Source organism: Macaca thibetana, chromosome 4 (genome assembly GCF_024542745.1).
Source record: "Macaca thibetana thibetana isolate TM-01 chromosome 4, ASM2454274v1, whole genome shotgun sequence".
NCBI classification, from domain to species: Eukaryota; Metazoa; Chordata; class Mammalia; order Primates; family Cercopithecidae; genus Macaca; species Macaca thibetana.
Genome location: NC_065581.1, coordinates 133641540 through 133654120, shown reverse-complemented (window position 1 = coordinate 133654120; position 12581 = coordinate 133641540). Strand labels below are relative to the sequence as shown.

Here is a 12581-nt window from a genome sequence, read left to right as displayed (position 1 = left end):
TTCGAGGGTATAAGTAAAAATAAATGAACAAAACCTTTTTCCTGGTCTTCCTGCTTTTCCTTTGCAAAAGCAACCGCTCATTGGTTTACTGCGTGTCTTTCCAGAAGTGGTCTGTTCAAGCATAACTTAAATGATTCGTATTTGGAAGAAACCATGGTAGAAGACATACAGTAGCTGTGGTTCAAGGGCAGGTGATACAAAACGGTAGCTTGAGTCTATAGAGAGTCAGCAGATGTGTCTTATTTATGACATCATATAACTAGGGTGGTGCCATGCTTTCACAATACCGGTAGCTTAGTTTACATTTTATTTTATCCTCTAGCTTTAACCATTTAAGAATTTGAGTTTGCCACCCACGTTTGAAGGATATTGAAACAGAAACTGACTTTATGTATCTGTTCATTGTATGAATTTTTTCCCACTTAAATTATTTTAATTGTGTAAGTGGACTAGATCGCATTTTATTTTCTTGTTATATGACTTCTCAACAATATTAAATGTCTTTCCCTAATTGAGATCAAGATTTACTTATTGGTGATATTGATTGAATAAGAAAAATAAAGGTTATTTTAATCTTATGTTTCATAAATTAAGTCCTGGAGCAGTTCTCAAACTTAAATACATTAGGATGACCTGGGGTGCTTGTTAAAAATGTAAATTTTTGGCCAGGCACAGGGGCTGATGCCTATAATCCCAGCACTTTGGGAGGGTGAGGCAGGTGGATCACCTGAGGCCAGGAGATTGAGACCAGCCTGGCCAACATAACAAAACTCCATCTCTACTAAATAATACAAAAATTACCTGGGCATGGTGGTGGGCACCTGCAGTCCCAGCTACTTGGGAGGCTGAGGCAGCAGTTGAACCCAGGAGGCAGAAGTTGCAATGAGCCGAGATCGTGCCACTGCACTCTGGCCTGGGTGACAGAGAGAGACTCCATCTCAAAAAAGAAAGAAAGAAAGAAAGAAAAAAAGAAAAGTAGATTTTTTTGATCTCCCTTTCCTTCATCTCCTACCTTCCAATACCCATCAGAGAATCCTGTATAGTGGACTTGATATGGGGCCCTAGAAGATTCTGAAGGAGGAAATTCCTGAATGAGAGGCTGGGAAGGAGACCAACCCCATGGCTATTTGAGAACACACTCATTGTGTTCAGCAGCAAAGCTCGTGACTTTTTGGACCACAAGCAATTTCATGTTTTGTTTGGACCTAAAGAGAATCTATAATGGTGAAGCTTTATTTTAGAAGCAGAGGCAGCACAATTTTGCTGCGGAAAATTTCTTGTACTTCACTGGTGCAGAGGAAATAGCAATGTGCCCCAGTGGTTCTGACCTCTTTAAACAGGGTTATTGCACAGATTGAAAACAACAGAACAATGAAGCTAAATTACTGTCGTACTTTGTGAAACACAGATCACAGGAAACTTCCCTGGTCTAATGGAAACTGTACTAAAAGTAAGAAGCAGTAAAGTTAGCTTAATTTGTAAACAGTACTACATGACATAGGCTTATGCAGTTATACAAGTGAAATCCTTTTTCATTTGTCTAGGCAGTAGTGTTGACTTTTGTTATATTAGATACTTTACATGTAAGAACTATCGGCTGGATGCCAATGCTATATAAAGCAAACAAACTGGCAGTGTATGATATAGAGTAAATTTAGCTCAGGGGTCTACAAGCTGTGGCCCATAGGCCAAATCTGGTTCACTCTGCTCGTTTGTGTATGGCCTGCCATATATACTGAGAATTGTTTTACTTATTTTAAAAATTATTTATTCATTTATTTATTTATTTGAAACAGGGTTTCACTCTGTCACCCAGGCTGAAGTGCAGTGGTGCAATAACAGCTCACTGCAGACTCCATCTCCTGGGCTCAAACAATCCTCCCACCTCAGCCTCCTGAGTAGCTAGGACTACACAGGCGCATGCCACCATACCCAGCTAATTTTTAATTTCTTATGCAGAAATGGGGTTTCACTGTGTTGCTCAGGTTGGCCTCAAACTCTTGAGCTCAAGTGATCTGCCCGTCTCAACTTCCCAAAGTGCTGGGATTACAGGTGCGAGCCACTGGGCCTAGTCTGTTCTACATTTTTAAATGGTTGGAAGAAAGTAAGAATATTTTGTGACATGTAAAAATTTCCTGAAATTCAAATTTCAATGTCCATAAAGAAAGTTGTATTGGAACATGGCCATGTTCATTTGTTTATTTATTGTCTACGGATGCTTTGGGGCCTCAATGGCAGAGTGGAGAGGTGTTGCAACAAAGATCATATGGCCTTGCAAAGCCTAACATGTGTATCACTGGCTCTTCCAGAAAAAAATATATACACCTTGATTTAGCTCACTCCTCTCCTAAAAGACTGACATTCCCTGGAATGGAGGAAGCTTAGAGACCAGAATTTCAACCTCTTTCCATCTTCAATCAACTTTTTAGCTTTTTTTCTATTTTTCTGGGAGACTTTCATTTTCAGAGTTTTAGTTATCCAAAAAACTGAAGAAGAAACAACTTCCTAATTTCTCACCATATTCTGTTGCAGAAACATGTGGAATTCATTCAAAATACATGAGAGCTATGTATCCTACCAAAACCTTCCCAAATCATTACACCATTGTCACGGTGAGTGCTTGACCCCGTGGTAAGACAGGCCAAAGACCAGAACTGACCACATAAGACAGACATATTTGGGCAGGAACTGGCTGAGTTCTGAGACTTACCTTTCTCGAGCACATGTGGGAATAATAGTTCATGGCTGAATTCAGGCTGGAAGGAATGGCTCAATATGAGGCCAATCCAGGGCTGTGAGGCATGAACTATGAATAAGTGTCCAGCATTAGGTTAATTCACCTGTGCTGAGCCCAAAACAGACCCTTTGATGTGAGAAATACCATTTTCCTCTGGTCTTTCGATTGCCCTTTGTTTATCTGAAGGTCTGCTGGGAACAGTAGGCTATATATAGGGCCAACTACTTTGATGTGGGAAATTTTGTTCTTTCCTAGTCTTTTCATTACAATTAACTTGATAGAACTTCTTTTTCATGAAGGAATTCACACTGTCTACATCTCTTTAGATAAAGCAATAAAAGCAAGTGAATTATCCTTCGTGTATAAAAAGATGTAGGTAGAATGATTAAAATGAACTCAAAATTAAATTATTTAAGACAGGTGGATTTAGAACACATTTAAGGCATCCGCTGCCTCAAAGGATATTTATGTCTTTGTTACTTTGGGTTTTAATCTTTTATTACTATGGAACAGTAACTGTGACATTTAAATTTTAACCCCCACACAAATGTGTGTATGTATTCTCATTACTTGCAGACTCTGTATTTGTGGGTTTGCCTACTTGCTAAAATTTATTTGTAACCCCCAAATCAATAAGTACAGTGCATTTATCGTCATTTGCAGCCATCACAAAGAAGCACAAAAAGTTGAGTTGCCCAGTGCTCATGTTCCTAGCTAAGGTCTAACCAGGAGACATTCTGCTGTCTTGTTTTAGCTGTCATACTATAAACAAGTATCATTTTCACAATCTTACTGTTTATTGAATGTCATACTTTTTATATGCTCATGTTTTGGGGGGAGTTATTTCACTGGTTAAAATGGTCCCCTTGCATAGTGCTGACGTGGTTTCTGGTGTTCCTAAGAGCAAGAAGGCTGTGAATTGCCTTACAGAGGAAATATGTGTGTTAGGGAAACTTTGCTCAGGCCTGAGTTATACCATGAGTGAACCAACAATATACAAAAATAAGGTGACTTCAAACAAAAACACTCATAAAACAAGGTTATGTATTGATCAGAAGACAAAACTGTTGTAACCAGAGGCTCTCAGGAACCTAATTCTGTGTTTTTCCTAGGAGCAATCAGTAATCATTAGTTTAGTGTTCATGACAACTTTATAGAACTACTATAAAAATAATAATTGACTGTATATACATATATACATAAATATATACCATATGTACATATATGTATACATAAAATAAGGGATTATGCATAAATGCAATTAATTTACTATTTATATATTTTTATACATATATATGCATACATATTCATATACCTAGCAATGTTCTAAAATAAAGACCCTAAAATCTATAGTCATTTAATAAAAATGTGTGGAATGATTAAATAAATATGTGGGATTTGATTAAATAAATGATTGGTTGGATAGGTGGGTGGATGGCAGGGAAGATGAGTAGAGACTTGGCAGGCTGCCTTTAAAATGCTGGTAACACCCTTTAATTCACTTTAGCCAGGATATTTGATGTATAGAAAGCTTCTATCTAGTAAATTATTTGCTATTATTGATAATATAACCAGTGGCTAACCATTATTCTAATATGGGAAAGTTTAACAGTTAATTAAACAGTTACTAAGCACACAAAAGTTATGTTAACACCATCAGGACAAGCCATCAGCCTAATGTCTCTTATTTGCTGCTATGAACATGGTAGAACTAGAAAAAATATATATATACACACTTGGCCCTCCATATGTGTGGGTTCTGAATCCTTGGATTCTACTAACTGTGAATTAAAAATATTTGGGTGGAATCAACCTAAATGTCCATCAATGACAGACTAGATAAAGAAAGTGGTACATATCCACCATGGAATATTATGCAGCCATAAAAAAGCAAGCTCATATTTTTTGTGGGAATATAAATGGAGCTGGAGACTATCATCCTTAGCAAACTGAATACCACATGTTCTCACTTATAAATGGGAGCTAAATAATAAGAACTTATTAACACAAAGAGGAAACAACAGACACTGGGGTCTGCTTGAGTGGGGAGGATGGGAGGAGGGAGAGGAGCAGAAAAGATAACTATTGAGTACTGGCTTAATACCTGGGTGATGAAATAATATGTACAACAAACCCCCATGACACCTGTTTATCTAAGTAACAAACCTTCAGATGTACCCCCAAACCTAAAATAAAAGTGGAAGAAAGAAAGAGAGAAAGAAAAGAAAGAGGAAGGAAGGAAGGAAGGAAGGAAGGAAATATTTGGAAAAAAATTGCATCTGTACTGAACATGTATAGCCTTTTTTTGTCACTATTCCCTAAACAATACAACAATGATTGACATAGCATGTATATTGTATTAGCTATTATAAGTAATCTAGAGATGATTAAAATATATAGGAGGGTATGCATAGGTTATATGCAAATCCCAAGACATTTTCTAGCAGGGACTTAAACATCTTCTGATTTTGGTACCTGAGGGAGGTCATGGAACCATGCCCTATGAAAGCCAAGGGATGACAATATCTTCTGATATTTAAGTTCAGGTCCAGGTGTTTTACACTGAAAGATATATAGTACCTTTCCTAGATATGAGTGATAGATCGTGTGCTATTTTAATTTAAATTTCTATTTTACTAATATTTTATCTTACATCTTTTTTTAAATTATCATTTTAGGGCTTGTATCCGGAATCACATGGCATCATTGACAATAATATGTATGATGTAAATCTCAACAAGAATTTTTCACTTTCTTCAGAGGAACAAAATAATCCAGCCTGGTGGCATGGGCAACCAGTATGTAGCATTCTACACGTGCCAACTGAAGTAACCTCCATTTCTCAGTGTGGCAGGAGGTCACTCTTCTTGCTCAGTGGAGCAAGTTCTATGTCACCCATATAGTTTCTAAAGGCTGAGGGTGGGAAGGTGTTTTACCACTATTTGTAACTTGAATTTTTAAAACATTTATGGCTGTTAACTCAAATAGGTATGTTTAAACTTGGGTGTTGGGTTATAAATGTATCTATCTGGAAGTTACTCAGAAAGATTATCTGTTAATGTTTTTCCTCATTTTGTTTTGTAATTTTTTTTTTTTTTTTTTTTTTGAGACAGAGTCTTACTCTGTCATCAGGCTGGCATGCAGTGGTGCGATCTCAGCTTACTGTAACCTCCGCTTCTTGGATTCAAGCAATTCTCCTGCCTCAGCCTCCTGAGTAGCTGGGACTACAGGGACGCACCACCACGCCCAGCTAATTTTTTTGTATTTTTAGTAGAGATGGGGTTTCACCATGTTGGCCAGGATGATCTCAATCTCCTGACCTTGTGATCCACCTGCCTCAGCCTCCCAAAGTGCTGGGATTACAGGTTGTAATTCTTTTAAAGGGAGAGAGGAACCATCCAATTTTACCAGTTTGAAAAGAAATGATCTTGCTTCTTAGTAGCTTGCTATGTTTTTGGTTTTTGAGGCAGATTCTTAGATAATTATATCTTTTAATTGCTACAAAGATTAAAATTTCAATTTTAATACATGTTGCAACTGTTAATCTTGTTTAGTTTCTGGTAAGGTACACCATTTCTACCCAAAGTAATTATTGACTTTCGCTTATCCTAAATTTTCTCTTCTTACAGATGTGGCTGACAGCAATGTATCAAGGTTTAAAAGCCGCCACCTACTTTTGGCCTGGATCAGAAGTGGCTATAAATGGCTCCTTTCCTTCCATATACATGCCTTACAACCGGTAGTGAAAGTGAAGCACTTTCAGATATTCTCCCAGTTAGGCAGAAATGATCAGGATGTTTTTGTATTAATCTTGGCGGCAATTCCATTAATCCAGATGTTTAAGCCAAAAATCTTGGAAGTCACCATTGACTCCTTTCCTTTATATCACTCAAGCAGTCTCTCAGTAAATGCTTTTGGCTCTAATTAAAAATCTATGTAGCCTGAGAACTTTTTATTACCTCTAGCATTACCACTCTGGTTCCAGCTGTCATCTCTTGCCTGTATTAACTGCAGTTGCCTCTTTACTCATCTCTCTGCTTCTAGTCTCATCCCACCCACCAGAGGGATTCCTTTAAAATGCAAGTCCAGCCGGGTGCGGTGGCTCACGCCTGTAATCGCAACAGTTTGGGAGGCTGAGGTGGGCTGATCTCTTGAGGTCAGGAGTTCAAGACCCGCCTGGCCAACATGGTGAAACCCCATCTCTACCAGAAGAAAAAATACAAAAATTAGCCAGGCATTGTGGCACATTGCCTGTAATCCTGGCTACTCTGGAGGCTGAGGCAGGAGAATAGCTTGAACCCAGGAGGCAGAGGTTGCAGTGAGCTGAGATCAGGGACTCCTGCAGTGTAGTCCAGCCTGAGCGACAGAACGAGACTACATCTCAAATAAATAAAATAAAATAAAATGCAAGTCCAATTATGGCATTATTTGGCATCAAAACTTCAGTGGCTCCCTGTGTCACTCAGAGTAAAAGCTTACAAGGCCCTATATGGTATGACCTCTGGTGTCCCCTTACCTCTCTGACCTCCTCTTCTGCTACTCCCTCAGATGCTCACTCTGAACTCCTTGGTGGACTTCAACATACTAGGCTTGCTTCTGCTGCAGGACATTGCACTGGCTGTTCACCCTCCCTGAGATGATTTGCTTCATGGATCTGAATGCCTACTCTTTCACTGCCTTCTGGCGCTGTTGAAAAATTACCTTCTCAATATTGTCTTACCCCAGTTATACTTAAGATTTAAAATTCCAAACCACCTTCATACTTAACAGCATTTATCACCTTTTTTTTTTTTTTTTTTTTGAAAGAGTTTGCCAAACCACCTTCATCTCAGTTACTCTGCTGTAGTGTGTTTTTTTTTTTTTTTTTAGTAGAGACGGGGTTTCCACAGCATTTCTCGATCACCTTTTAAGGCTACACCGCGCCCGGCCTATATACTTTATTTTTATATTAGGTCAATTGTTTGTTACTTGTCTTCCTGCACTAGAATGTAATCTTTGGTTTGCTCACTGATAAATTCTGTTTTGAATGAACAAATAGTATCCGGCAATAGATGTTCAATATATGCATATGCATAAATTTTTAAAAATGGAATTAATGGATCATAATCAATTGTCTTTTATTTTATTTGGGGGAAACTGAAGGAGAGAAGGGTGGGGTGAAATAAAACAATCTGCATTTCATTTATAGTGCTGCAAGTGTATCTATAAACAGAAATCCCTTTGAATAATAGTGAATACCTTTCAGTATTGTGATTATATAGGAACACAAAATGGATAGCTGAAGATATTAACCTTTCTGAATAGGAATGTAATGGAGTTATTCTTGATTTGATTCATTTTAAAGAATTATTTCTACTCTATTTTTTCAGAAGTGTCCCATATGAAGAGAGGATTTCTACATTGTTAAAATGGCTGGACCTGCCCAAAGCTGAAAGGTAATGTCGAGTATCAGAAAAGTGCTGGCATAGTGGCATATATATGGGTAAAATATGAAGTTATTTCTTCACTTTAAATTACAATTTTTGGCTATTTTTGAAACAATGTGGCATTGCCTTTTAATGGGCACTTTTCATGAATTATTCCTGGCTGGGCAGGGGGGTCTCACTCATGTAATCCCAGCACTTTGGGAGGTTGAGGCAGGAGGATCACTTGAGCCCAGGAGTCCCGGACCAGCCTGGACAACATAGTGAAACCCTGTCTCTAAAAAAAAGTAAAGAAACTAGCTGGTCATGGTGGTATGCAGTTGTAGTCCTAACTACTTGGGCAGCTGTGGCGGGATGATCACTTGAGCTCAGAAGTTTGAGGCTGCAGTGAGCTATGATCATGCCACTGCTCTTCAGCCTGGGTGACACAGTGAGACTCTGTCTCAAAAATAAAATAAAGGAAATTATTCCTGAGAGCTGGTAACTTTTTGTTTTCGAAAATGTGGTTGACATTATTGAACAACAGAGATAGCGCTAACACCAGAGAGCAGAGGCAAATATCACAGAACCAAAGCCAGATGTGGAATGGAGCAGAGCGGGGAGCAGGCCTGACACTCAGTTATAAGGACTGACTCCAAGAGCCAGAGGTGCTCCATCAAGCCCATGCGCACAGATTGGAGTGAGCATGGAGGCTCACTGAAGGCTAACCAGGAGCTCCAGGTAAACAGTGCATCAGAAACCAGACACCGGAAGAAAGAACTTAGTATAACAGAACCAAGAATCAGCAAAAAGTCAGAAACCGGGAAACAGAAAGGACTGGGGCACGCCAAAACTGGTCTTAACTGCAAGAACAAAACAGAATTTCACAACAGGGGCGTACCAGTGCTTATATCTGGGAAAGTCTTATTTAATTCCTGTCAGGAAACCTATCCTTGCTGGAGCCAAGTAGAACTACCGGGTCTGAATAAAGAGGAGGAGGTTAGAGAGAAAGAAAAGGCAATGGCCGGCAAGCCTGAGATCTACAAAATCCCCCAATCCAGCCTGTAAGTTTATCGCAAATTGATAACATATTTCTGTTTCAATTTTGCCCTTAGACCCAGTTTTTATACCATGTATTTTGAAGAACCTGATTCCTCTGGACATGCAGGTGGACCAGTCAGTGCCAGAGTAAGTTTGTTTTGTTTTGTTTTAAAAAAACAAAACAATGTAAAATCATCTAACCCCAACCCGCAAAACAAAATAGTATTCTTTAACTTCTACTGAGCACAAATGTATTTGATACATACACAAGAAGATCAAAATAGGTAAAGGTATAAAAGGGATGCCATGGTTCAACTGCCTTCTTAACCATAAAATAGTTGAAATTCTAGAAAGGACAACTGCGTTTTTAACTATATCTTGAATCATTTGAAAAACTATCATTGAATACTTAGATGTGGCACTATTGTTGCATATAATGAAAACATTAAGGCTAGATATTACATAAACCGATTCATACTAGTGTGGTGTATTTCAGGCTAAGTCACCTGCAAGTCCATTGTGGTATATCCAGCTGTCTAGTCTCCCACAGTTCATTTATAAGTTCCTTATAATTGGATTTAACATGTTATTACCTCAGGCAGAGTTATTTCCCTTCTAGGCTCCCATTATCATTGAAGTGGACTCTCTAATGTAAGTTTATTCATTATCTAGGCCATTCTGTTATGATTTTACTACACAAACATAGTCCTTAAATATTGCTTTTAGCAAAACAAGACATTCTGTCTTCTAAACTCCACTAAAGCCTCTATTGTCTTGGACACAATGGAAAGTTGCAAAGGCTGCCACGAGTATGGCTTTCCCCACCCCATGGAAACTCGTTGAACAATTGCCCTCAATTGGAATGCAAGCATATTCGTTCTGGCACCATGCCTTTGCAATTTCTCAGAAAAACTTTTTTTCCTTCCTTCCTATTAGGCCAAAATGATTCATAATATAGGGACTTGCTCAAGCCTCACCACTTTTAAGCCTTGGGCCTCTGTTATATTCCTGCACAGCTCTAGACTGTATCACAGAATTGTATGCCTTTTCAGGTTACTCTAAGCATGAACTATCTAAAATATATTTACCATGCCTTCTTTTTATGTTATTTTATTTTTTCTTTATTTATTTTTTGAGATGGAGTCTTGCTCTGTCACCCAGGCTGGAGTGCAGTGGTGCAGTCTCGGCTCTCTGCAACCTCCATGTCCTGAGTTCAAGCAATTCTCCTGTCTCAGCCTCCTGAGTAGCTGGGACTACAGGCACGTGCCACTGTGCTAGGCTAATTTTTGTATTTTTAGTAGAGACGGGGTTTCACCATGTTGGCCAGGATGGTCTTGAACTCCTGACCTCAGGTAATCCACCTGCCTCGGTCTCCCAAAGTGCTAGGATTACAGGCATGAACCACCTCGCCCAGCCATTCTTTTCTATTTTAACTGTTAGCCGTGTTTGATATGATTTGTCATTTGAGAAGGGACACTGTATTTGCATTCGTTGCACCTCAGGAGCTAACTTGAGATTAGGCACCATGTCCTTTTTTTCCCCCCATTCAGTGGTCTAGTTTAAAACCCAAGTACATTATAAGTATAATTTGGAAAAGTGCTGCAAAGGAAAAGATCAAGATTCCCCTAAGAGATCTATCTAGGCAGTCTCAGTCTAGTCTAGAGTAGGGTGCAAATTTAGCCTGGTTAGGAGACTCTCCTCTGAGTGACAAAAAGAAAACAGAATTTGCAAGTGGGCTTATTGAGGAAGGAGCTGTGCACATTGGAGGAACACATAAAATGAGCAAATGGTTTGACAAACAAATGGCTAGATGGCTCAGCAAGTAGACAGCGTGATCATGGTAAGAATAATAGTAGCAACTCACCCTTATTTGTGCTCTGCTGTGCCAGAGCTGTTGGACAAGCTATGAGAATTATCTCCCACCAATGTCTGCAGCATTGTGAAGCAGGGAAGAGGGCTAAGAGGAAGCCCAGAGAAAGAGTCAGGCACCAAGTTCTGCAGGGCCTTGCAAGTCCTTGCAGGCTAGAAAAAGTAAAACGAGAAGCATTGTGATAAGGGAGGTGACAGGACCAGATCTGTGTGTATTTAGAAATCACTTTTATTTTGTAAGAGGAAAAGACAGGTGGGAAGAGACAGGTTAGCTTTCCCAACATTCCAGAAAAGAGATAACAGTGACTTGGACTAAGGTAGAGGCAACAATTGTGGATGGAAGAAGATATAACAGATTCATTTAGGAGATAGGCTTGGCATGACTTAGTGTGAGTTGGGTGAGGGGGTTGGGGGATCAAGATTGATTTCCTAGTTTCTATCATGTGCCGGCAGGTGGTCCCATTTATATTAATAAGACAACTAAAGGAGGGTAAGTTTGGGGAGATGCTCGCTTTGCAATTGAGGTGTCTGTGTTGTCCAAATGGAGATGTCCAGAAGGCAAATGAATGTGGATTTAAAGCTCAAAGGAGGTGAAGATCTGGGATATCGGCAGCATATAGATGGTGCGTGGAAGTGGAGATGGCCTAAGGAGAAAGCAAAGTGAGAAAATAGAAGGGTTAGGACCAAATGTCACTTAAAACTTGAGGAGAAGAGGCAAATGAATGGAAGTAGAAGATTTTGTGACTTCTTAATTATTATTGTTAGTTTTAATCGCATACCTTTAATCAGAGTTAATATGACTTATAAATTGACAGTAAAAAGGCTATTTTAGTTTGTTTTGGCACATTCACTAAGTGAAAAACTTATCACTCAAACTTAACAAAGCTACTCAATTGTTTCCTATTATAGGAATTTCTTGTTTCTTTTCTTTGGCTGGGTGAGAGTAGGGGACTGGCATTTCATGTTCTATCAAGTGTGTACTTCATGACAGAATCTGGGTTCAAGAAATATGTAATGAGTTGTGTTGCATGATCCCTTCCCTGCGAGAACTCATGCTCTCCTTGAGAGGCAGACAGGTACACAGATGATTTCAAAACTGTAAAGAGTCCAGTGGCAGCCAGATGCCAGGGTGCTGGCAGAGGACAGAAGAGGAGGGGTTCTTGGTGTGGATGGGGGAGTGAGTCAGATGACTATGTAAAAGGGGACATTATGTCATGACAACAGGTGGAAACAGTGACTCTCGCTGGCAAAGCGAAATGCGGGTCACCCTAAGACTGAAGGCCAGGAAAGCATCTTGGAGTTGATGATGGATTGAGCAGTAGGTAGAGAGCGACTTGTGTTCAAGTCCTGCTCTGTCCCTTATTAACTGAAGGACTGTGAACATGTCACTTAACTTCTTTAAACCTCAAGTTTCCTGACCTTTACAACTGACTATTCCAGTAGCTCCATCCATGAATATTTGCTGTGAGGATTTTAAGAGACAATGCACTAAAGATCTTAACTCTATAAGGCTTGTAAAATTCCTTCTCAAA

The 12581-nt window shown here is 39.2% G+C and overlaps 1 protein-coding gene across 3 annotated transcripts in view; it reads left to right on the top strand.

Annotated features, from left to right (window-relative positions):
* ENPP3 (ectonucleotide pyrophosphatase/phosphodiesterase 3) overlaps positions 1–12581 on the top strand; it is a 99836-nt gene that overhangs the window by 36123 nt on the left and 51132 nt on the right. For all 3 annotated transcript variants that reach the window (XM_050786298.1, XM_050786297.1, XM_050786296.1), the window contains exons 8-12: positions 2533–2612; positions 5416–5535; positions 6367–6476; positions 8107–8172; positions 9255–9327. In XM_050786298.1, the coding sequence (XP_050642255.1) occupies positions 2533–2612; positions 5416–5535; positions 6367–6476; positions 8107–8172; positions 9255–9327 (449 nt within the window). The remainder of the gene's footprint in view (positions 1–2532; positions 2613–5415; positions 5536–6366; positions 6477–8106; positions 8173–9254; positions 9328–12581) is intronic.